Source organism: Parus major, chromosome 4A (genome assembly GCF_001522545.3).
Source record: "Parus major isolate Abel chromosome 4A, Parus_major1.1, whole genome shotgun sequence".
NCBI lineage: Eukaryota > Metazoa > Chordata > Aves > Passeriformes > Paridae > Parus > Parus major.
The window spans coordinates 6,721,310-6,746,069 of record NC_031772.1 but is presented as its reverse complement, the minus strand read 5'-3'; the positions used below and the strand labels follow the sequence as shown (position 1 = coordinate 6,746,069).

The 24,760-nt window shown below is 39.9% G+C and overlaps 1 protein-coding gene across 3 annotated transcripts in view; it reads right to left on the bottom strand.

Annotated features, from left to right (window-relative positions):
* Positions 1-24,760, bottom strand: part of MAP7D3 (MAP7 domain containing 3) — a 43,371-nt gene that overhangs the window by 3,586 nt on the left and 15,025 nt on the right. For all 3 annotated transcript variants that reach the window (XM_015626464.3, XM_015626462.3, XM_015626463.3), the window contains exons 4-19: positions 24,279-24,442; positions 21,438-21,552; positions 20,497-20,529; positions 15,937-16,038; positions 14,194-14,292; positions 13,727-13,825; positions 12,534-12,659; positions 10,573-10,718; positions 10,056-10,186; positions 9,229-9,473; positions 4,807-4,942; positions 3,538-3,718; positions 2,342-2,446; positions 2,042-2,095; positions 1,178-1,271; positions 566-764 (exon numbers count right to left, since the gene is read on the bottom strand). In XM_015626464.3, coding sequence (XP_015481950.1) covers positions 566-764; positions 1,178-1,271; positions 2,042-2,095; positions 2,342-2,446; positions 3,538-3,718; positions 4,807-4,942; positions 9,229-9,473; positions 10,056-10,186; positions 10,573-10,718; positions 12,534-12,659; positions 13,727-13,825; positions 14,194-14,292; positions 15,937-16,038; positions 20,497-20,529; positions 21,438-21,552; positions 24,279-24,442 — 2,029 coding nt within the window. The remainder of the gene's footprint in view (positions 1-565; positions 765-1,177; positions 1,272-2,041; positions 2,096-2,341; positions 2,447-3,537; positions 3,719-4,806; positions 4,943-9,228; positions 9,474-10,055; positions 10,187-10,572; positions 10,719-12,533; positions 12,660-13,726; positions 13,826-14,193; positions 14,293-15,936; positions 16,039-20,496; positions 20,530-21,437; positions 21,553-24,278; positions 24,443-24,760) is intronic.

The window sequence follows — 24,760 nt, the reverse complement described above, 5'->3', positions numbered from 1 at the left end:
GATGAGCAAATGGAACATGCACCAGAGGACAAATTTTCCAGCAGTAGATGAAAATGCTTTACGTTCAAAAAATTAAAATCTGAAATAGTAAAAAACCCAAATTCCTTACTAAGGGAGGCTTCTGCATTGTATCTGGTGCTCCAGTACAACCAAAAGTGCTCTAGAGCTTTCTTTAAGTTATTTTTCCTTTCCAGGGTTATCCTCCTCCCTCTTGTTTAATGTTTTGTTAATGAGAAGAACTGCTGGGCATTTCAATGGAAAAGGTTTCAAGCCAATGTCAGCTTTTATAATCAACACTGCCATGGTGCTGGCTGTGTGTCTCCCTTCTCAGCAAAGGCAGCAAGGTTAACATGGTGCCATCTAAACAAAGAATTATCCTGAGCTAGCTGATCTGTGTGAGGCTGTGAGCTGACAGCACACACCACATGGCTGGAGAAAGGCACACAGACACCACAAAGCCAGCAAGGTGCTGCAGACAGCACTGCATTTAACTTGAACCTATGTTCAACTTAAGAAGAGCCTTCTTGTGTGAGAGCTAAGTGCTCCCACAGTACAGCAGACTCACCTGGAATCCTTTAGTTCAGTAACAGACAGAGACCCCTCGTCACTTTTCAAGTCACTTCCATTCATGAACACTTCACTGGCCTTCAACTCTGACTCAGCTTGTGCCTCAGATTCTGCAGAGATCACGCCTTGTGCAGTCTCTAAACAATCCTCTGTCTCCCCTTTGACTTCCTGGAGCAAGTCAACACCATTTAGCTTTCCTGAATATTGGGGGAGGTAGGGGCAGAAAAAATGAAATAGAAGGGAAAAAAAGAACTTGAGTAGCAAGAATAGTAGAATTGCTATTCTAAATGAATAAAATACCAAAACAACCATTCCTAGCCAAAACCCGAGGCACTTGGCTTCAATAGATTCATTTGTCCATAGAAAAGCTGACTAAACCAACATGAAATTTGTTCATCTTTTAAAATCCACTTGTAAAATGAAAGCATGCTGCCTGTGTTTCACTCTCAAATAATTTTGACTGATTCTCTGTTCAAGAAGGGAGTCCCCCTGGCAGCTCTGGGACTGGTGTCTCAGACCATCCCAGTGCTGTTAGGACTGACCTTTTCAACAGAGCTTAAACATCACTGAGACTCACTCCCACCCAGGCCTGACTCCTCAGCTTCCTTACCTGGTTGGTCAGTCTTCTCAAGTCCTAACTCTTCCTCCTCTTCAATATCCTCTCCCTCCATCACCTCCAAGGTAGACTTCCCTTCATTCTGCAACTGAATTGCCACAGTGTTACTTGGAACAATTCCCAGTCCTCTGCAGTTTCACAAATTCAGTCACAGCTCCCACACAAGACCATTCTGTGCCCAGAAGTGAGGCCACATGAGCTCAAAGGCTCACAGACAACCAGGTCACCGAGCAACTGCTGAGCCAGAGCCTGTGGGACCCACTTTCACCTCTTACCTATTATTTCTGGGTTCCTTTTCCCCTTGTTTCTCCAATGTGTGTACTAATTTTTTATTGATTTTCAGCTATTGGAAGACTTGAATATTTTAATGTTCAAAGAAGAAAAACTATACCTCAATATGCACAATTTTTCACAAAGCTTAGGTCACTGTATTACCAAAAATACATTCAGTTTACTGTAGCAACAGCAATCCAAAGATAACCCAAGACTTGCTTTAAGCAAACACATGATGCCAGAAATCTAAGTTTTTGGGGAAAAACCAGGCAGAATGCACCCAGTTAAAAAAAAATCCATTACTAACCAGTGTTTGGTTAAAACAGAGGTTTAAAAACCAATCTGGAAGTGGTAACACCAGATAACATTGTGTCTATAGGCCTTAAACAAAAATGTAACAGAGACTCCTCAGGCAGCAAGCAAAGCAGCAGAATGTGTGCAATGGCAAGCTACTGGAAATTATTCTGGTGCACCAGAACTGTGCACTTTCTGTGGAAACCATTTTGTGTAAGGATAACATAGGAAGACAGGATACAAGGCAAAAAGTCCTATTCTGTCATTATACAGATCCAATCAAAAAAGTACCTTGCATTCGTTTTGATCCGATTTTCGTGTTCTTTTCATTATTTCTTCGATTCTCTGTTAAAACATGGAGAACATTTACAATGACATACAGAGCTTTATACTTCAGCATTCTGGTTAAAATTTATCTATCATAATATATTTTCATATTTCATGAGTGTGCTATTTTCATCACTGTTTTTAAATTTCACAAACCAGAGTTGGCAAAGAAAAGCAGAGTTGTTTAAAAAAACACACTTCTATTTAATCACATCTGAGACTCTTTGCCTGTTCATTTTAGGCTGAGAATTCAAAACAGGCTACCTTTTTTCTTTCAAGCCTTTCCTGCATATTTTGCTGCATAATTCTCTCTCTTTCCAGTCGCTGTCTTTCAGCTTCTTCTTGAGCTTTTGCTTCAGCTTCTTCTCTCTGAAAGTAAAACAAAAACAAGAGAGCACCCAGTGCATAACTCATTCCCAGCAGTAAAAAGCAAAGCAGTTCCAGAATCTGGTTCAAAACAGACAGGAACATCAGACAATCACAACTAAATGTCAATTACCCAGTTACTGACATGAAATACATTTCACTATGACATTCAGAAACTGAAACCACGATACTGAGATAATGCAAATGTTCTGAATGCTGCTGAGCTACTGAATGTTGTTGTTCAGACTGCGTTTTGGGATGAATATTTAGCTAACAAGAACAATCTATAAAGTAACAAGAGAGAAATTAAATTCTACATGTGCCAAGGTTAACTTAAAAATCTTGGCAATAGGGTATTGCTACCAAGACACTCGGTGCTGAACATCTATTCCCTCTATACTGGAAAATCTTTTCCAGTATAACTGGAAAGAAGACAGAAACATAGTTAACACTCTGAGTAATTGTTAAGAAACATTTAAAGAAATATCCAGACACATGGCAAAAGCCATTCCTAAGATACAGCTCTTTGAACACCAATAACTTCAGTGTAAAACTGCTTTTGTTTTCAGAATTAATCTAATTTAAGAAAAGCCTGCTTTCTGCAGAACTGCTCCCTTCAGTTCAAAGGCTGCCTTTGTAAAGATACACAGATACTTGCTGTGGAAGACTATTCAGCAACAGGAAAAGCAGACTTGGAAACACTACCAATATTTCTTTGAGAAGAATCAGAGTAATCCAGATTACTTTCTACAGAGACCATCTCCTTGTAACTCATAGCAGACTGCTGATAAAGTGGGCTCAGTACAAATATTTAACATATGCAAAAAAGCATCCCTGATGGCTAAAAGAAAGTATTCCAAAATAGCTGCTTCTGCCCACACTTGAATTTATTAACTGATAGGAAAAAAATATAAATCACAGAGACCAGGGCAAGGAAAGCACCTACAGCCAGCCTCAAATCCGTCTCAGACAGGATGAACTCAGCCTCACATCATGCCTGACAGAGATTAGTCAAAACCATTCTGTGAATGAAAAATCAAATACAACCCTCTTGGAGCCACAGCAACAGCTTCTCCCAGGCTGGAGGCACAGACCTGCTGTTGAAGCTCTGCGAGTTTTTCCTGCTCTTCCTGTTCCCGGCGGATCCTCTCCTCTTCGGCTTGTCTTTGCTGCTCTTCATAAATCAGTCTCTTTTCCTCCTCCTGCTTCCGGAACTCCTCCTCCTGTCGTGCTTTTTCCTCAGTTGCTCTCCTGGCCATCTCTTCTTCTCTGATTCTAGAATTTCCAAGGTACAGATTACTGGGTATTTATTTCTTTTAAAGTGTGCATGCATAACAGGCAGAGTAGGAAAGCAAGAAAGTTCTAGTCAGTCCAGTCAAAAAACGACTGCATAAAGACAATTTCTGATGTGGATTTACAAATGCCACCATCCAAACTTGTCAAAAGGAAAATGAGAATAACTTGGAAAAAATTTATCTGTGACTAAATGCTCTTTGCTGATGAAGTCAAGGTAGGTTGTTCCAATAATGGAATGTTTGATTGAGAACTGGATTAAGCAATGACCATTTAATAAAAACCATCTGCAAACATGACATGAATGAAACTTATAACCACTGTCAAACATAAATTTACCGGGATTTCCTAAAAGACTGTTTCTTCTACAGCCTGAATTCCCAGATACACTGAAGGTGCACACTGCCAGCTCTTGTAGACATACAGAGCAGATCTGATGACATATTTATGATAAAACACCTAGAGAAGACTACATGCAAGTTTCTGACAGCTTCACATCCACAACTGGGAAGCAGACAAAATCTGACATTCCACTGTGTTCTTAACAGCAGACATGTGAACCCTGATCTGGAATAAAGTTAGTCAGCACTAACTCAGCCATTTATTTTTAACAACTTCTATGCAGTGAACCAAATGCACATTGATTTAATACTTTTAATTAGTTGCCTGCAACATTCCTGATTGATATTTCATATCACTAAAGTGAGATTTAATGTAATATCAAACCACTGCCTAAGCTGATCAAAGGGAAGCTTAATACAGAGAGGTCAACTCTTTCAAACCAAATACAAACAAACCAAACACAAGTGGTGCAAAAAGCACATTCTAGTTTTGAAACAGAAGCCCCACTGGTGTCTGGAAGGAAAAAGTGATTTCACAGGGACTGTGCATTACATATATATTGAGATACAAACTAATGTTACACACACTAACCTGTCCCAGGTTGCTGCCAGTGCCTCTCAGCTTCAGGAACTGCATTAACATTTGCAGGAACTTAGAAAACATAAACAGCTGGAGTGGTTCCTTCCCCACCACTGAAAGCATCCCTTCCTTTCCCCCTCAAGTGTTACCTTTCTTCTTCTTGTCTCTGAATTCTTTCTTGGTCTTCACGCTCCCTTTGCTCCCGTGCCAGACGTCGTTTCTCTGTCAAGATTTTAGCAGCTTCTTCAGCTGTGGTGGTCCCTGCTACTGTTTTGCTACCTGATTCTGCAAAGGTTAAAAGAATCTGCTGTTAGAAAGCTCCAGGAACTTAAAATTATGAAAGATGTTACTGCTGTGAGATGAAATGGCCAACTGATTCACTATCTTTTCAATCAATGCTCATCACACAGTGATTGCACCCTGATCTAAAGGTCTCCAAGAGCCAAAGGGGAGCCCTGAAGATACAGAGCCACAATATCTCCCTGCCACTGAAATAGTAACAGCTCATTTCAACACTGATCCAGCCATATTCCAGATGATACGCTTAAAGATACTCTCCAATTATCACCGTGTTTAAAAACATGCCTCTGACAAGACACCCTTATTTCTGTAATGTTTGAACACTGAGAAGAAAACTGGAAAAAAAACTGCTTTAGGAAAATCTTTCACTTCCTTCTCATTAAACTGAACACATAGGACCCTAAAGAACTAATTATCTTTCTTTTATTTTTCTTGTTTCATAACATTAACGTTCATGCCTTTATATTTATAGAGTATCTCAGACTGCAAATACTCATCATTTTATCTGGCCCTGAAGGCACATACTAATACCATATTTCTATACATTATCAAAAAATCAATTTCCAAATTACATGGAGATCAAAACAGCTTCAACCACCAGGTGAGTAGATCTTTGCAGGTCCTGCTGTTTATGTCTCTTCATGGCATGCCTGGTGTTCTGGTGTTCAGAGGTACTATTACAAATTAACATCAGGAAAAAAGTCAAAACAGAACCATCTTGCCATCCAGCTACTCTCAATATAAATATTAAAAGAACTCTGATTTCTATTAGTTATTCCCATTCCCTAGAAATATTTGTTTGAATGTGATTTAAGAATTCATCATCTGAATATTCAGAGCATCAGCTCTTGATGTCAGTAGAGCAGCAGTATCATAATGTTGGTGAGGACCTGCCCTTCTCCCAAATATTTCACAAATCAGCACATACATGTTTGCTTAAGATTTATAAAGCCTTGAAGTCAAGGTAATTTTAATGAACTGTAACATCAGGGTTTGACCACTTGTTTTACTTCTGACCTGAAGACAAATTATTCAAAACACAATGTCATCATTAGGAACTTTAATACCTGAAAAACTGCTTAGGTCCCATGGACACATCATCGCTAGCTGCAGGGTATAATTACACACAGCAAACTCTCAGCAGCTGAATCATGACTGTCTTTTGTGCATAACAATTATTCTTGCAGTCCTAGGAAAAGCATTTCAGCACCAATGTAGTGCAGGCATAGAGAGTATTCTAACATTTAGATTTATCCAAAGCTGAGGAAACACCACCTCCCCAGACAACAACACATCACTTCTGTTGTGGGAAAAAGTTGCAGTCATGTTGGTACTAACAAAAATCAGGCATGACTGTTCCAAATTTGAACTCAGTCAAAAGGGGTCCTCCTCCTCCTTGAGCAAGAAAGACAATTTTGCATTTATAAAATCCAACAGCAGATCTGCCTATATAAGACAGGCAGATGCTTTTCTTCCTATATTCTGTAACTTAGTAGGTTTCATTTACTGTTGCCATTGTACAGCCATGAAGAAGTCAAAATGCCTATCTTCCTCTGACATATGAGTGTACTTTCTGCTCAGACTACTCACTTTTTACAGCAGAGTCCATTTTCTGTTGCGTGTTTGCAATCTCTCCCAGCAGTATCAAATCTGGTTGACATCTAATGTCAGGTTTAACCTATTTCCCCTCCCCAAAACTGAACCTAAATAAGATAACCTAATGCTCAGCAAGAAGCCTAAAGGTTTTAGAGTTTTAAGTTTCTAGGGTTACAACATGATAATGACAGCTTAAATACGATATCTGGTATTGACAGAAGAAAATTAGCCACAACACTTCAGAACACTGCAGATATGGAAAGAGCAGGGGATAAAAAACAAGAAGAAAGGGCTGGGGACCTTCCCACTGCATTTTCACTTCTGCTTACTGATGATTTCTATATGGGTACCTCAATACTGTTTTAATCTCCATGTACTCCTGTACAGCCTTTTTCCATAGGGCAGGACATGAGACTTCCCAACATGATTGCTAACATGCCTTAAGAAAATTCTGACAGTCTTTTACACTCAGCTTCCTTTTCCTTGTACTCCTAGTCAATACCAGTAAGAACAGTCCTTTTATCAAAGGATCTTTTTGTAAGGGAAGGGGAAAGAGGCAAGAGAAACAATCTCTGAACATGTGCAAAATGTAGTACTAGCTGGATGGAGGGAAGATTCCAACAGATTTGAAGGTAAGTAATTAATTCACAATTAATTTAGGAATCATATTTCAAAGCCTTCAATACCCAGATACAAAATGTGAGGCTCCATGATAGTTTATTACCTATCATCATGCATAAGGTGAGAGCTCATGAAGGAGCACTTCTTATGCTTTAAGTTGAACAAGCCTTTTAATTCTCAGAGAAGCTGCGAGAGGCTGCTGCCAGAAATGACAACTGCTCCAGTCACTGAAAAATAAAAAGTGTTTTACTGCGGAACAGTATATTGCAGTAGGAAGACACAAAAAACAAGACAAAAACTTGATTGCTGTCAGCAACAGGCAAACAAGTTCAGTTTGAAGAAGAGATGGGATGAAGATACAAGTGCACAAAGCTGGAATTAGGCTAAACCTACAAGACCTAGAGACTGATTTGCCACATGCCATTCACTGGTGTGCTCTGACTTCAGAAGCTGTCTGGGACAGGGAATTGCACCAACCCACGGGGTGAACTGCTGACACAGATGCATAAAATGAAAATTGCCTTGAAAACTGAAAGCAACTTTTTAAGATAAAAGATTTTGCCTCACATAGCAATACTGCAGTGCACCTAAACATTCAGAGAGAAATGAAATAATATCTTATTTTGAAGAACATGCCCACTATTTCCTTCTGTTCTATGTGTCAAAGAACAAGAGCTTTGCCTAGCTCCAGTAGGAATCACCACAAATATGACTATTTGAGATTAGAAATAAACTAAAAGGGAAACAGATAAATTGGGTTAATACAGTTTCAGAAGTCAGTGTAAAGAGTAGACGGATCAGGCATCCAAGGAAAAAGGACAGATGTTCTTGTTCCAGAACAACTGGAAGATACAGGACTAGGACACATTGTTATGGAGGCTTCAACCGACAACATTGATCACAAGTGATGATTCTCTGAGGCACACAAGACATTTCTCAGTAGTGTGGCATCCATCGAGGGATGGACATTCTGACTGCAAAGACAAAGGACGTGACACCAAAGACGGATGTGTGGCTTCGTACAAACATCCACCTCTGACAGCCAGGCTTCCTTCCACAGGAACACATACCCAGAGAGCTGCACAAGTTCTTCAGCTGAATGACACTTCTTCACATCCAACAAAAGCAGTACCAGGAGGAGCCTCAGAAGTGGCAGGGAACAGGAGCAGCCCAGGAAAGCACACAGGAACCACACATGCAGAAACGTGCAGCAAGCACATGTTCTCACTTACCTGGTGTGTCTGAGGGATTCACCCCCTGTACTGCCCACTGGCTGTAACTTACATTCTAAAGATCCCTCCTTTTCCTGTCAAGGGTCCCCTAAGTCCTTCTGCACAGTGAACTGCCTGCCAGACCTCATCAGAAGGCTCTCCCAGATTCTGCTGGAGATGGCAGATGGCATTTTTTCCCAGTGAGGGACAGAGGCCAGGTTCACATGGCACAATGAAGAGGACTAGAACACTAATTGCTTATCTGGTATATGCCTCTCCTTAATCTACCAGGATCATTTCTCAGTGTGATTTGTGAACTGATCACTCTTCCCAAGGCAGCAATGATTACACATTCACTGGAACTTAGGCCAGGGCAGCCTTCAAGCATTGTGAAAACTCCCTCTCATCCTGTGATGACCAGGAGCTGATTTTGTCCTCCAAGAAGGTCTCTACAGGAGCATTTTAAGAACTAAAAACTGAACTGAAAGACCTTTTTGTAGTTTAACTACTGACTTTATAAATCTAAGCTAGTAGATCCCTCAGCTAGAGCAGCTGAAGCCCAAAAGGCAAAAAGGATTTCTGCTTTTCTTAGAAGTACATACAAGTAGTAATATTGAAAGCTCCTGACTTAAATCTCCAAGTCAAATAAACCAACTACTACATTAAAATTCACATCCCAGAGTCATACCATGTAGAATTATTATATAATCAGCAATGTGCAGCTTCTGCCTTAAAGCATCCTACCCTCCAGTGCTCTGCCTCACGAGCCAGTTGTTTTCCCAGTCCTAGAATACACTGGAGAGGCCACGAGGAGGAGTGAGTCAGACACTGAGGAACACCCACCTTCTTTGGTCTTTGTGCTAGCTGTTCCTGCATCCCTCTCCAAGGCTGGGGAAGCACCTTGCTCTTGTCCTACTCCTTCTGTGCTCTTATCCTTTGGTTTGCTCTCTGCTTCAGTTTTCTTTTTGGTAATGTTTATAACACCTGGTGTGAGAGATGGACGCTGGATGGGTGCTGATTTAGAGACTGGAGTAGGAGATGGTGGCCTTTGTTTCGACACACCAGGTGAAGGTGGGCGAGTCTTCTGCCTGTTGGAACAAAGAATATTTTTCAGAACTAACAATGAAAACCTCAACCACACATCTGAGGAGAGTAGTCTCCTTTGTTTAGTTTATATTACATACCTCACTTTTAAAAATAAAGCCACCCACAAATTACTGGTGCCTTTCTCATAAAACTCAAACCAGGATTCCAAGACCTTGAGCACCCAGCCTTGCTACTTGGGGGCTAACAATAAAACAGGACTGCTAGCCCAGATCTCCATTTACTCCCCATCTGGGATGAATCTGATGATTCCAATCAAGAAACTTGCTATGCTAATACAGGTGGATCAGTTTATTCAGAGGCTTCCAGGCATTTTAGTGCACAGACTACACAGAAAATTAGGGTGTGTTTTGTCTGCACAACAAAGGCTGAAGTAAAAGATGCATCCCTACTTTGGGAAAGGGAAATTGGATTGAAAATTAAGTCTCTTCTGTACAAGGCAGAGCATAGGTCACCCAAACTCTAACAGCTCAGCTGTCTTGAGACAGGAAGAAGCCTTCATTTTGTGCAGAACAAAGGTGTTTACACATACCTGACTGCAGAAAGGGTTTAACCTGGACACGTACCTAACTGCAGAAGGGGATGGAGGACGCTTCACCAAATTAGCAGGAGAGGGGGATCTTCTACGGGCAGACAAGGACGGTGAGGGAGGGCGCCTCAAACCAGAACCTGGAGATGGCTTTTCTGTCTCTGATTTCTAGAAGATACACAAAAACAAAATACTGCTGACTCTCTAGAACACATTGCAGATGGAGCTGCTATTCCAACAAACAAGCAAGTGCTTAACAAGATGCACTTTGAATTTTCCTCTATGTTCCAAAACACAGACCTTGTCTGTGTTTAATTTTCACATAAATTAAACTTCGGGAACCATAAGCAGCAAACAATATGCCTTCAAGATGCAAGAGAGATCATTAAATTCCATTTTGATTTTAATACTCTGTATTTTTCAGGCAAATGCTATGGTACATTTAATTAATGCTTATTGAAAGCAGTAGCAAAGAGGTGAAACAGAATCCCATCCTGAGGTGTTCCAGCCCCCCAGATTATTAGAAACTTAATTCCTGTGAGTTTCCAACAAACCTGGGTTGAGTCAGGTGAACTTGCATCAGATGAAGACACAGAGGACTTCAACCTGTCGATGCTACGGCTGCGCACCGGCACTTTAGGAGCTGGGACTGGGGAATTGATGGAACTGGCTGAAGCTGAACGAGGACAGAGGTGAGATTCTATAAAAGTTAGGAATTTGACAAGACAAAACGAGAACCAAGTGCATAGCATAAGAACAAGAGAGAAGGAAGAGGGGGAAAAAGAGAAAGAGAGATTGTGTGTGTTAGAAACCGTACAGGGAAACACCGCAGGCAGTGCACAGTGCAACGGGTCACGGACAGACACCACCACACCATTAGTACTTGGGAAGCAACAGCACCAAGAATAAACACTCTGAAAGCAGCAGTCTGAGTAGATAAAAATAAAATGCTTTTCCAAAAATTGACCAAATTACTTTTAGTCAAGTTGCATTTGATCACAAATGCTTCCGTTTTAATGGCTTAGCATATTTCCTGACAATTTCTTCATGAGAGGTTCAGATTTGAAGCATGTTTCCTCTATAGTAAAGGAGGAAACTGCCCTTCTTTTCAAATGTGGTATAAAAGAAATCTAACAAGAGAAAAAGGTCAACTATGTAACTATGATACCTTTCCTACCTGATGTGTCAATCTCTTCACATATAAGGTATTGAAAGAAATTTTATCTTATTACTTTTTAACTAACATGATCACAGATAAGCACACATAGATGCAAATATATTCTAAAACTAGATATTGGATTCTTCTAGAATTCAAGTAAATTGTGACAAATGCAGCACATAGTTTTGTAACTTTATGGAAAATACATTTTATTTTTGTATTTGCAGCATTTGTGCAAGGAGACCTGCATTCTGTTTGTGCACAGGTTGTGTTAAAGCACAGGTACTTTTCTACTGAAATGAAAGAAGTACCTCTAAACTTATAAAAATGTATTTTTAATTCAGCAATAGTGAATGTCACATGCCAGCAGTAGGAGAAAATAATATGGCATTTCCCCACATGACATTAACTGAAGTATTCATGGTAAAATAAAAGCAGCACATACACAGGTATGTAAAAATATGACTATTGACTACAAACCAAAAAATAAAAACTCATCATTAGACAAGGGATAATGTGTGGAAATGTCACCGTTACTGACAAGGACCAAGTGAAATGGTGTAAGATAAAAAATAAAGATGGGATTTCATACTTAAAAAGAAACAAGCAAAACAGGGAACACAAGTTGGAAGGTAAAAGAGAAATGACTCCACATTGTTTCCAGAGATGCATTTACTAGGGCATTATAAATTAACCAGTAACAATTCCAGGACATGTGGGATGCAGCTTGGGGGGGCTGTCCACACCTTGCTGGTGTGGACATATCAGGTCAGTCTGGACCAACACAAAACTGCTTGAGTTAGCCAGGGTTTCTCTCTTATTATACCCTGACTTCTCCTATCAGCAGAATGAAGCCAGCTCAGGGTTCCCTGTACTTATCTTAAGGTAACACTGTTGTCATATTCCTGCAAGAGTTCCTTCCCCTAAAGAAATTTAGGTTTTGCACTTTGAAATTAGGTTTGTTTGGGTTCTTTTTTCTTTTCATTACCTAGTACTACTCTAACCAGAGTGTCTCAGATTGAGTTAAGGGTACAAAAGCAGATCTCTGTCAGTTAAAAAAACCACACACAAAAGCCCCAGAACGAACACCAGCATCTGGTTCTCTGCAGAGCAAGTAAACCAGCACTGGAGTTTAAAAGCCAATATTACTCAATGGTTTTGTAAAGTAAACATGCAACACAGCATATGAATTGGGTATTAATGACCACAGAAAATACTGGGTAAGTAAAATTACACACAACCATGTGTTAACTGTCTGATTCAGACAAAAGTGTAGCACAGTTAGCAGCTATCATCTAAGCTCTTGCTTGAAGAGCAACTGTGTAAGACTCAGAGGCTTTGCTGCCCTCCTGTTACCTGAGGGGTCCTGTCCATCAGCCGACAAGGTAGCAGCACTTTTGCTCCTAGCTAGGGAGGCCTGTGTGGGGGCGAGGAGGCGGCTGATTACGCTACTGTCCAGGGGACTGAGCTGGGAGCGACGAGCTGGATGACAGGAACAAACCAAAAAGGATCCAACATGAAATCATATCGTGGAAAAGACAAGCAGTACAAAGCAAAGGAAGACTGAGCATTGTTGCGAATCGTAACGGTTTTGGAAGAGCAATGCTGAAGTCATGGAGGGGGAATTCCAAACTAAAAGCACAGAAGGGTTAAACACTGCAATCTCTTTTTGTTGCACTTCTTGTTCTTGTCTTGCTTAGTACAAGTCATTTTAATGTGCAGAGACTGGCACATGTACAACAGAGGTGAATGCTGAATCCAGTCAAAGTATGAGATGTTTTTGACTGAGCTCTTCAGAGCTACATTCTCTGATTGCAGGAAAGGCCATTTTGACATAATAAACAGAGACTTGCAAGTCAAAGCGAGCAGTTATGGTCAAGCACTGCCTGCACACACACATTCACATGGACAGCACCCATCATTCTCTCATACAGGAAAGAGTCTGAAGCAAAAACAATTTCAACTGCTGGCAACAGCTGCTAAAAAGGAAAGTTTCAGAATTGTTAACTCAGAGGGAAAAACACGTTAGACAAGGTGGTGTTCTTCAGGTTTAGGAGCTCCTGGGAAAGAGGTTATTTGTAACCTAGTGGGAATACACAGACCAAAAGAGCCTGAAGTGAGAACAGGTTTCTTCCTTCTGCATGCACATAGTTAATGCCAGCAGCAGGAACAGATAAGCTGCTTTTAAACTGAATAATGAAAGGGAACTTAAAAAAGCAAAGATAAGATTTATCTAAGAAGTGAACAGATCAGCGACATTTTTTACCGTTTCTGACCCTTAAAACTACCAGCTCTCAAACAGATTGCTTTCTTAAGCAGTGAGACATATTGCTATCTGCTTGCAGTGCCATTTAACAAAGACACAGGCCTTCTTAGATGATTTATTTTTTTGTCCAGAAGTAAAAATTTAACTTTTACCACTTTAATACTGGGTAACTAAAAAGCCATCAAAAAGTCCTAGAAATTTAAGGACCTAGGGAACCAGTGAAATCAAGCCTATCCAAACTTCAAAGGCTTTAAAAGAATACTCAGTTTTATGAAACAACCACCTGGTTTTTCTTCCTTTTTCACTTTTTCTAGCTCTGGAGAGGATTGGGGTTTACTACTCATTCTACTCAAAGATGTGCTCCTCTTCTTTTCGTTTCCTCCTAGAGACCAAGCGTAAGGAAGATTATTTTTAACAAGGTATGATTTTCTGAATTGCCATCCCGTGCTTTGCTTTTACTAATCAGCTAAAACCATCAACATATCATTATGAAGCACTATTTTCTCATGAGATGGTTTGGCTACCATTTGTCTACTTTCCCCCCACCCTTCCACTTTTCAGAGGAGTAAGATTGGTTTAGAGACAGTTACCCAATATCTGGCACTGCAATGTGAACAATATTTATGCCACAATGACTCCATGAATGCCTGAGTGAAAACATTTATAATGGAAGTGGGACATGGTTTAAAGTCATCTTCAATTATCCCATTTACTGCCTCCCAATTCTCAAAACAAACTGGTTTCTAGCACCTTTCTGTTCCACCTGCGAACCTTTGGGTGCTGATTGCTGGGAATGTGGAGGGACTTTGTTATTCAGTCTGTTTAATGAGGCACTTCTCTTTGTGGTACCTGGAAGTGAAAGTGCATGGATTAATTATGCTGAAAAGCTCAGAGGTCCCTCCAACACCTGCCCCACTTCCCAAGAGAGAGAGGAATGATTAAGCTGCTTTATAATATTGAATTCTTCAGAAGCAGAAAAACTGGATCAGGGAAGAACCACTTTATATAAAGCATTATTTCTTTTATTTCTGCATGTTTCTGATCACAGCAGCAGGATGTCAGCCACAACAAATTCTTGTTTGACCTACTGAGGCCATTCTTGTACACCTTTTAAAATACATGAGAATTTTAAAAGACAATTGCTCACATTCTCTATGAGTATGAGTGAGCCTAGAATTAACACAGAACACAGTGTTAAGTGGAGATACTCCACTGATCCAGGACAAGCATCATCTTCTCATTTCCACATTCTGCTCCTTCACCCTCCCAGGCACACATGCACAACAGAAGCAATTCTGTAACTATTTAATGTCCTGTGATTGAGAGCACAGGATCACTCTAAGTCAACCTCTACATCCTGACCATGTACATCACTTGGAGTCCTGTCCAAATTTGTTGTATTTCAGGTAACCTGAAAATATTTTCTCCAAAGAGACTAAGGATTCACAAAAGATTTCAGAGTATGACAATAAGTTTGAAAGCAATCCCAATTAGTTGATAATTAGTGACTTCCTTTGTAAGAGGTTTAATTTGTACTTTGCAGCCCTGCTTCTGACTCATATCCAGAGCTGAACCCTGCAGACACATAATATATAAATATAATTTAAAATCACAAGCAGCCTCCAGTGACTCAGAGCCCCTGCCAGTATAAATATAGTCACTGATTTCCCCACCAGGCATACAGTGTATGAGCACAAATTTTTTCTGCTGCATCACCTTCCAACACGAACCAGCAAAACCACCTTTAGCTGTTTCTGTGTCAGGGATTCTTTCAGCACAGTTTGCTTGATCAGAGGCTGCAAACTGGCAGAACACTGCAGCACAGACCTAGCTGAATCTGCTTTTGTATTAGACAGCTTTTAGCTTATTCATCATTTTAGAAAAACAAAGAAACAAAAGCAAAAACCTCCATATTTGTGATGCAGGCAGGTTCCTATGAAATTCTGGGAAGATTCCAAATAACAAAATCTCATGCTAAAACAAGCCAAAATATGTTCTCCCACAAATAGTTTTTGTTTATCTTAACAAGTGTATTAGGACAATTCCTTGTCAAAATTGATTTTTTCCTTACCATTGGCAATCAAATGATTGAAGCTGTCTAACAGAACAAGGAAAACTTTATTAGCATACTATTTCTATTTTGCTGAAATTTTAAGGTGTGAATTAAGGCATGCAAATCCATACAGATGATGGGAAATTATCTGTGAATCATTTAGCAAGATTTGACCTTAGTAACAGAATTACAGAAGTAAAAAATAAAAAAACCAACAGTTTTTACCATGGTTCTTCTCCTCTAACAGAGATCACATCAACTGGGTCAAAGCCCTGAACAGTCAAGCTGGATTAACAAATTGCATGAAATGCATCTGAGATCAAAATATGAAGTGAGTCACACAGCAGGGGAGGAGGAAGGAGTTTCATTCCACCTCCTATCTCCTCCCCAGCCACAGTTGAGCAGTGCCCTGCTCCCAGCAGCCACACACCCACACTTACTTCGATCTGAGGCGTTTGAAAGAGCTGCAGATGACGGCAGGCATTTGCTCACAGCAGCCTCTGCCTGTTTGAGGTTGGCTGTGGAGGGCGAGCGTTTACTGGCTGTGGAGAGAAGTGATAACTTTAGAAATCACCTTCATACTGAGCCTTTCACACCTTGCTGAGAGCTCACTCTCCAAGTATTACATCCTGAAAGCTATTTCTGCTTTTGTTTGATGAGAAGCACAAATGATTTTGTTTTCCTTTGAACAGGCCTGATACCATTAGCACCAGTTGGGACAGGCACAGAAGAGGTAGAGCTTAGTGATGTCATGTCAGAATTCATGCATATGTGTACAAACAAGGGATTTTTAAACCCATGCACCCCCAACATGTAAAGACAAAAGCTACTGAGGTGGTCTGTTTTACCAGACTGGCAAGACACAGAAAATAACCACAAAATCTGGAAAAAACTTCTTTCTTCATTCCTGCCACATAGATATGTCAAAACAGTTATTTTAATCACTAGTTAATAAATCCAAATCAAAACAAGTTATTTTGGAGGGATAAAACCAAGTCCTAAGGAAAGGCAAGAAAGCACTTCTATTTCTGATTGCTTCACAAAGGTTGCTGTATTTTAGAAATTGCCAATTTTTTTCTAAAAACTATTCTTAAGTTAATGTTTCCTATCAAATCTGCAATTTTTCAGAAAAAAACCTGCCACAAGAGGTACTAATTTTTTTTTGCATGTGTATACAGACACATACACACACATAAAAATCCCATCTCATGTGGCAGAACTACAAGTTTATTACAAGGCAGAGAAACACCTGCTTTTTAATTTCAAATAATGTACTTTCAGGATGAAACTACTCCAGAGTGTGAAAGCCTTGGAGAAGCATGTACCTGTTGCTATAGAAACTCAGCAAGCAGAAAACATTAATGTACACAGCAGGGCACAGACCAACTCAACAAACAGACAAAATTCTATACATCTAACACAAGTAATCTATTTTACTGACATACTGGACAGCAAAGATGATTAATCTGAACTCATTAGTGCATAAGTACCAAAGGACACAGCAGCACTAATCACCACAGAGACAACATCTTTTCCCTTTGCCAGCATACTACAACAGCCCCTTATAGCCAGAGCCAGGACATAAGGATTCCTATGGACAGCCCTATGGGAAGCTCTTCTGGCAGAGAACAAGAGCAAAGTCCTCATGGGATAACAGTGAGATCTACTGAATCTAGTTTAGAAATTAGGATCTGAGCTTAGTGGATGCATTCCCAACATAACAAAATAAAGAAGAAAAAAAAGGGGGGGGGGGCATTTTATGAATGGAGTCTGAGAGCTGGAATAACTAAATATCTTAAGAGGTTTCATATACAAAAATCAGGAAACTCATAACTCATGCATTCAGGTGCTTTTGAAGGGGAAGGCTACCCTCTAGTGTCTGCTCTTTAAAAGAAATCCTGGCTCCTGCCTAAGCTCAACTGCATCCAAGGCCTCCAAACATCACAGAGACATTTCACACAAATTTCTCTTGGTTCAATTTAGCACTTCTGCACTTGAATGAAGTCTGAGATTTGGTCTGTCACCTCCTGGGACCCAGGTACAGAGGTTGATGCTTTTTTGATCAATACATTTGCATGATCAGATGACCTCAACTTTTTCCCTACCTCATTCACAGAACAGCTTCTGCAAACTTAAAGCTCCTTTCTCTAGGAAGAAAAAGCTTTAGAAGACAGGCAGGATATTCCTGAGCCAATCAGTCTGGTTATGTAGCTACTTATGAAACATCATTTGAAAAAGTACCTCAAATATCTTCTTTGGGAGAAAGTCAGAAAACCTCCATCAAGAAGTTTGAAATGCAAGAAGCATACAGCCCATGTGATATCAACTTCTCTATTTTGCTGATGGAAGGGGGAAAGAAAACTGCAGCAGAGCTGAAGAAAGCATGTCTGCCATACAGCAGGACTTGGAACTCAGCAAGGAGCTGGAAAAGCTGGAATCTTAAGAAAATCACTCAGAGTGAGGAGCTTTCAATCCTCACAGGGTTTCACTGAGAGAAGGTGCTGCAGCATTGCCTGAGGCTTGATAACATTAGGCTACATGAAATAAGATTATCTTATTTCAGTCTCTCACTTCCTTCCAAGGAACAAGGAAGCACTTTATTTAGCAAGAAGAGACTCTGGCAGCCCCATTTCTATCCTAAATGCACATCTCCAGTCCTGATGCACCTGCACCTCAAGTTCTGCCCAGCAGGCACCACTAAAACACCCCCTTTACCAGGACTGTCATCAAGGATGCTTTATTGCACAGCCTGGCCATTTCTCTTGGCACAGCCACACCCTGCCTGCTTCATCTTAGCACTGACAGCAATGCCATTAATGTAACACTTGACTCTGGGGCTTTCATCCATTTTTACCATTTCACCATCAGCAGGATCTGTGGTCTCATAAATCACACTCAGCATCCCACAGAACCACTGAAATGGCTGGGGAAATGTTCCATTACATGGGCTTCACTTTCTTGAACACACCATCATCCAAAACTTCTGCTCTGCCACTCAATGTTCCTAAATACTACTGTTGACACACCCAGTTCATGGAAGACATATCTGATTCAGCATTTTTTCGCACAGCACTACAACAGACATGAACACTTTTTGTCCTAGAATAATTAAAGAATATTTGAAATCAGTTCCTCAAATGGTTCTCATTTTAAGAAACATAGCTTTAATCCAATATCTGCCACAGAAATTGTGGAAATATAATATTGCATTTAAATTTGCTCCAGGCATGCAGTTAGAGAAGGTGCACTATTCAGCCACAATGATATAATGGAGTAGAACGCATATGGTGTCATTTTTCAGAGTTAAAAAAAAAAGGTAAGTGTTGTCTTTCCAGAAAATATGCATATATAAAGCAAAATGGACCATATAAGGATTTTCGAGAAAGCCAGTTGGACTTAAGTATCCCATATGGCTTAGGTAGATTTTTAACAATAAGTAATGAGCTCTCAAAGTTAAAAAGAACTACCCTGAAATAGGAATAAATATGAGAAATGTAAAACCAGTCATGGTTCCACATTATCCAACCCACACATCATAGCTTAATGTTTGAAACAATAACATAAAACCAAACACAATTTTAAAACAATGTGGGTGCACAGGGGTTTGACCAGGACATTGCATAACCTGTTTATCTCCATAGCAATTTCTTTTCTAGATTGGTGCCAAGTTATCCAAATTGATCTACTGTTGCTGAACTATCTGCATAGTTACTTTAATGATGCATAAATCACAGTTTAAGCACCTATTATTATATCAGGAGCATTTGTGCTGGAAGACATTTTATCTTAAATGTGCTTCAGCAGCACTGAAGATTTTCCTCCACAATAGAAAGGACAGACAAGGCTCATTTCCTCATACAAATCAAAAGAGAGCAAAAACCATTATTTTGTGTTTGTTTGTAGAATAAAACCCAGTGCTTTCTTAAACATGTAAGGCAAATGTGATTTCCCAGTTTCAAGGTTAGATAATATTTGGTAATGTGAGATACAGTAAATGGATTTATATTTGTATCCAAGGAACACATGTAAAGCAGATAAACCAACCCAGACAAACTAGCTGATTTTGGAGAAAATTAGGGGCTCATGATGTGCAGGGTAAGTGAAAAGTTAACTAAAATACACATGCTTCTGCTGTGCTGCCAGAGTAGTTAAATCACAGTCAGACCTTCACTGCATTTTCAAGCCTCACTTGTCTGTGTCACAGACAGCTGCACTGCATTAGTAACGTTGTGGGCACGCACAGACTGTGAGGATTCAGATTCTGCTGGGTCTCAGCTGAGAGTTTTCATCTCAATCTAGCTATAAGAAATAATTTTGCTTATTAAACATATGTATCAGTGATCCAAAGCATTTCTATGAATGGCTCAGTCTGTGCACTGGAAAGTGCTGGAAATCCAATGAAAACACATTCATGTATAGAATTACCTTTAAATAATTGGGACAGCTCTGACTTTGTAAAACCCTTCATGGAAACAGTATTGAACTGAGCAAGAGACCCATTCCCTTTGACAAAGTTTCACCAAAATATCATTTGATTTTGCAAATGTTACTTCAACTGCTGGTAAACCAAAGCAAGAAGGAAACAAACCAAGCCCTACCATGTACTTTTTGCAAATTAGGCTGCAATGAAATGGTTTGAAATTGCCCTTAAACCCTCCAAATCATAGACCACTGAATGAATTTATATTCAAATACTTGGCAGTAGGAATTTATCTTCTCCCTGTGCTGTATTCAAGCCTCTTTAAAAACCCAAATGCACATAGCCTTTCCCTGAAAATTCCCTCAGGATGCCATGACTTAAGCTGTAGTTGAATTAGCTGGGAGGGATAGCCAAAATGAGGGGGGCTGCTTTCTACTTCGGGATCACATTTGTTGCACAGCTGGCCAAGATCCAGGAAAAGATCTATAAGATGGTTTTCCTAAGTGTGAGAAGAACTCAAGCTTAAAAGGTTAGTAGTGAGTGTAAAACAACAGAAGAAGAAAATTTTAGAAATCAATACCACCAGTTCCACCTTCATCTGTGCTCTGTTGTTCTGAAGAAGAAGAAAGTTTGTAAGCTAAGTCACAAGGTCAAACAACAAAAAAATGCAAGTTAACCCAAAAATGGGGATGCTGCATATCATAATGACAACTAATATCAAAGCACTTTCAAACATGCTACATACACACACTCAAGCTGACAGAAAATGACAGTACCACACTCAGTACAATTCCACCAATACAGAAGATTGGCTGAATTGAAGCATTTTTTGATTTATTCTATTCCTGGCCAGTAACTTATGTTACTTTTTGGTGCTCAGGTAGTGCATGAAAAGATTCCTTCCACTGCAATCTTTATCTGCTGGTCTGATTTCAGAATGTTTACAAGCAGAAACAATTAACTGTGACACAGGAAATTATCTGAGTTCAAATTAAAGACTGTTAAAATCCAGAATAGAATCCATGTTCCATGGAGCTTGGCCTGTCCACTGCATCTCCTTACCCACTTCTGGGCATTCAAATGATCAGTTAGCATTCTGTAACTCCATGGGTGTGTTTAAAATACTTCAGATCTGATATTAGAGTACAACTGGGTATTTTTTGTTTTATCACCAGTCAGCACTCCATTATCTTAATAATAAATATTATCTTAATATTAAAGATCTGAATTATCTTAATATTAAAGATCATAATTCCCCTTATCTGATGTTTGAGGGCTGGCAGTGCTGTCACGTGTTATATTTCCCATGGAGCTTCTCTCCAGCTCTTCCCAAGATCAAAAATAGCTCTGAGCAGCATTTCAGGGCAAGTACAGATATGACACTTTCCCATGAGCTACCCAGGGATCCTGCTTTAAGATCCAAGATAGGCAAGGATCCCCAGGTCCCCCCAGTGCTACATCTGCCAGTATTCACACAGAATATTCTGTGATTTTAGTCCTGCTAAAAACAGTGCTGCTTACCTGTTTTGCCTTCTGAGTCTGGAGTTACAGACCCCCCCCATGACCATCTCTTCTGTCGTGTTTCCAGCCGCTGATTCCGTTCCAAGGTGCGATGCAGAACTGCTTCATAGCGCTCCTACCAAACAACAGCTCCATGAAGCTTGTAACACTTAACCACAGCCACAGCAGAAAGCAAAATATAGACTCCCCCCCTCCCCAGTATGATTTATAATCTCTTTTACCGGGCTTTTGTTACAAAAATTATCATGCAAAGAATATTGAAGGCAATTAATGGCTTCAAAACACTGCAAACATGATTAGGTCAAGCTAAAGCACAGATAATCTATTCTACTCTTTACTTAAAATAGCCACCAAACAGATTTCCTATTCAGTAAACAGCACTACTTATTTTCTAAATAGGGATGGATCCCAAACTGAGCAAAAGTAATTGGTTACCCTTGAAACTATTTATATGTGAAGTTATTTCTAAAAGATGATAAAAATTTTCCATTATAAAATACCAAGAATAAAGTTATTTGTGCTTTCAAAGAACGATAAAAACAATGACCCAGGTATTAATGGACACTGACATTATGAGAGATGTGATGAAACCAGGAGCACCAAGACATAAAGGCAAAACTGCAAAAGAAGACAAATCAACTTCAGGCCTCAGCAACCACTGCTGACAGGACAAAGGGGGCTGAAAGAAGCTTTTGCTGCTGTCTCCAGAACTAGTAACTGCCAGAGGGGAGCTTTAGCTCTTGTGCATAAAGATGAACCGTAACCACGCTAGACTCTCTTGCCAGCCAGATTTCCACACGAGTCAACAACACATTTCTCTTCTGGAATAGTTATATCCCAAGTGATCTTTTGAAGCAATATTTGCTGCAGATACACTGCAGTAAGATGTCAAGGGAACTCATTAAACAGCCATTTGTCCCACTTGGGAACACAAGACTTTCACCTTCTTTCAACACCAATTATTATTTTACAATACAAAATAAAAAAGTTGCCGTGATAAACACACAATGTAAACCTGGAAGGAAGGGAGGATTCTGCTCACTGACAAAAGATAAAACTTAAAGTTTTTGTTTGAAATATAAAGCTTAGCTTCCCCTCTGTTAGAGAAACCTGAACTAGAGTTTACCTAAGGTGCCAAAGTACCCAGACATTATGTAATCTGTAGATTGTATTTCCATGGAGGTATCTGCAGTGCAGTAATTCTTCAGTCAGAGTTAAAGACATAGGCTTCACTTTACAAATGACAGAAATGAGCTCAAGGTCTCAATACAGTGAGCTGCAGAAATGTACAGAATAACTGAGGAGCTGTGGGGAGACAGGGATCTGAATCCTCATCATGGCTTGTGGTCTTCAAGATTCTTAGAACCACTTCCTTTCCACAGTATTTGCTACTGTGCTGCTGCTTCTACCTTATTAGATGTATAACTAAATAAGACTTGGCTGAATAAGTTAACAATAATGCTGGAGACTATATATTTTGATGCACTTCTATCTACCAAATTTACAGCTGTAGATGGTATCTTGCTGGTATCTTTTCCTCGTGTCAGAGTACCAAAGTCAAGATCTGTTTTCACTTTCTGATTGAAGGCAAGGTTTTACAGGTCAAATCCATACTGTCTTCCCACCTTTCAGATTCTGCATTGTAACTCTCTGTGTAGGTTATCTCCAGGGACTGAGTAAAAGACAAGGTTAACACCTCATTGCTAGTCCTTGTCTTCCTTGATTATTCGTCCTGGTGGCCACTTAAAACATATCTACCATCCTCAAAACTACATGACTAAATATAATAAATTTAAAGGTAACATCTTTTTGAAGCATAAAGGATGCTGTTTGCATAGGGTAGGTGCTTGAAGAAATGACACTGCACTGGACTGCAGTCACAGCCCACCCAAATACTTCTGTTCTCCAGCAATGTAAACCATTCCATGAAGTTCAAACAGACTATCAATCTGATCACACCCAGGAGCTGATTACAGAAAACCAAACACCAGTGTAGAATACTGCCAGTGAAAAAGGGCAGCAAAGATGGATTGCTATAACAGCATAACACTGAACTCCAAAGGAGCAGCTAGCCAGGCTTACAGGCTCTTCAGCAATGACCCAAAGCAAGTTCTTACAACCCGCTTATGAAAGCACAGATGTGAGATGCTTCCACTGCTGACACCCTGGAAATTAATCCTTTCAGAACTTGCACACTTAATATGCACTAACAGAGGGACTTGTCAAAAGGATGGGATAACTTCATGTATTTATTTCTGCTATCAGCTTCTATCCACTGACTCCCAAATTCACACACTGCTCTGCCTGTCCATGTGCAGTCAGAGCAAAGGCCAGTGAGAACAGTCACTACACAGTTCAAAGCAGCCAATGACAAATACACAGATAACATCACCACCTTTCATCATACAGGAATGAATTCTGATGAAGAAGAACTAAGAGAATGTGAGTCTCAGGCCACAGCAGAGCTCCAAGAAAGCAAGACACAGAATATGAGAAGTAAACCCAAGAGCTGTCACCCATGGTGATTTACAGACATACTCTACAAAGTGCTCTGAAGGCATCTGGAAATCTAAGAATATGGGGTGGGGTTTTTGCTCATGTGAAAAATAGCCAGAAGTCAAACAGCCACAGCTCCTGAAATCCCAAGTGCCTCAGCTGTAGCTAAAGCTCTGTGGAGAACGTGGACATATGCCTACATAGCCCACTATAGACATGGAAAGTACTTTTATCTTCTAACACATTCATCATTTCCCTAAGTCTCTCATTCACACCACTTCAGAGCATGGTAATGTAGGAAAACAATGTAATTATTTTAAACTATAGAACTTTGATGAATGTTACCTTTTCCTCCTCTATTTTTTGTTTCCTTTTTTCTTCAACTGCTGCCCTCCGTTGTTCCTCTTTTTGCTTCATTTCTTTTAGCTTTCTCTGCCTTTCTTCTAACTGTTTTTCATACTGGAGTTTTGCTTTTCTCTCCTTTTCAAGGATTTGTGTCTCTTTGGCAGCTGTAAGAATATTTTTAAGAAAAAACTAAAATCAAATTTAGCCATTCATTGATATTGCAATGCAACTTACAAGCAAGAGACTATCCAAGCAGAATTCTTACCACTTGAAATGGAAATGTACAGGAAGATGAGCTTGCAGAGGTGGATGACATCACAGATGTCAGACTCATCTTTAATTATGTCCCCAGGTTGGAAGTGGAATTCCAATTTTGCCTGCCACTAGGCCTTACTGTCTAGACAGGAATATCAGGATATGTATATTCCCTATATTAAGCATATACTTTTCTTATCAACATAATGGTGATGTCTCTGAAAGGA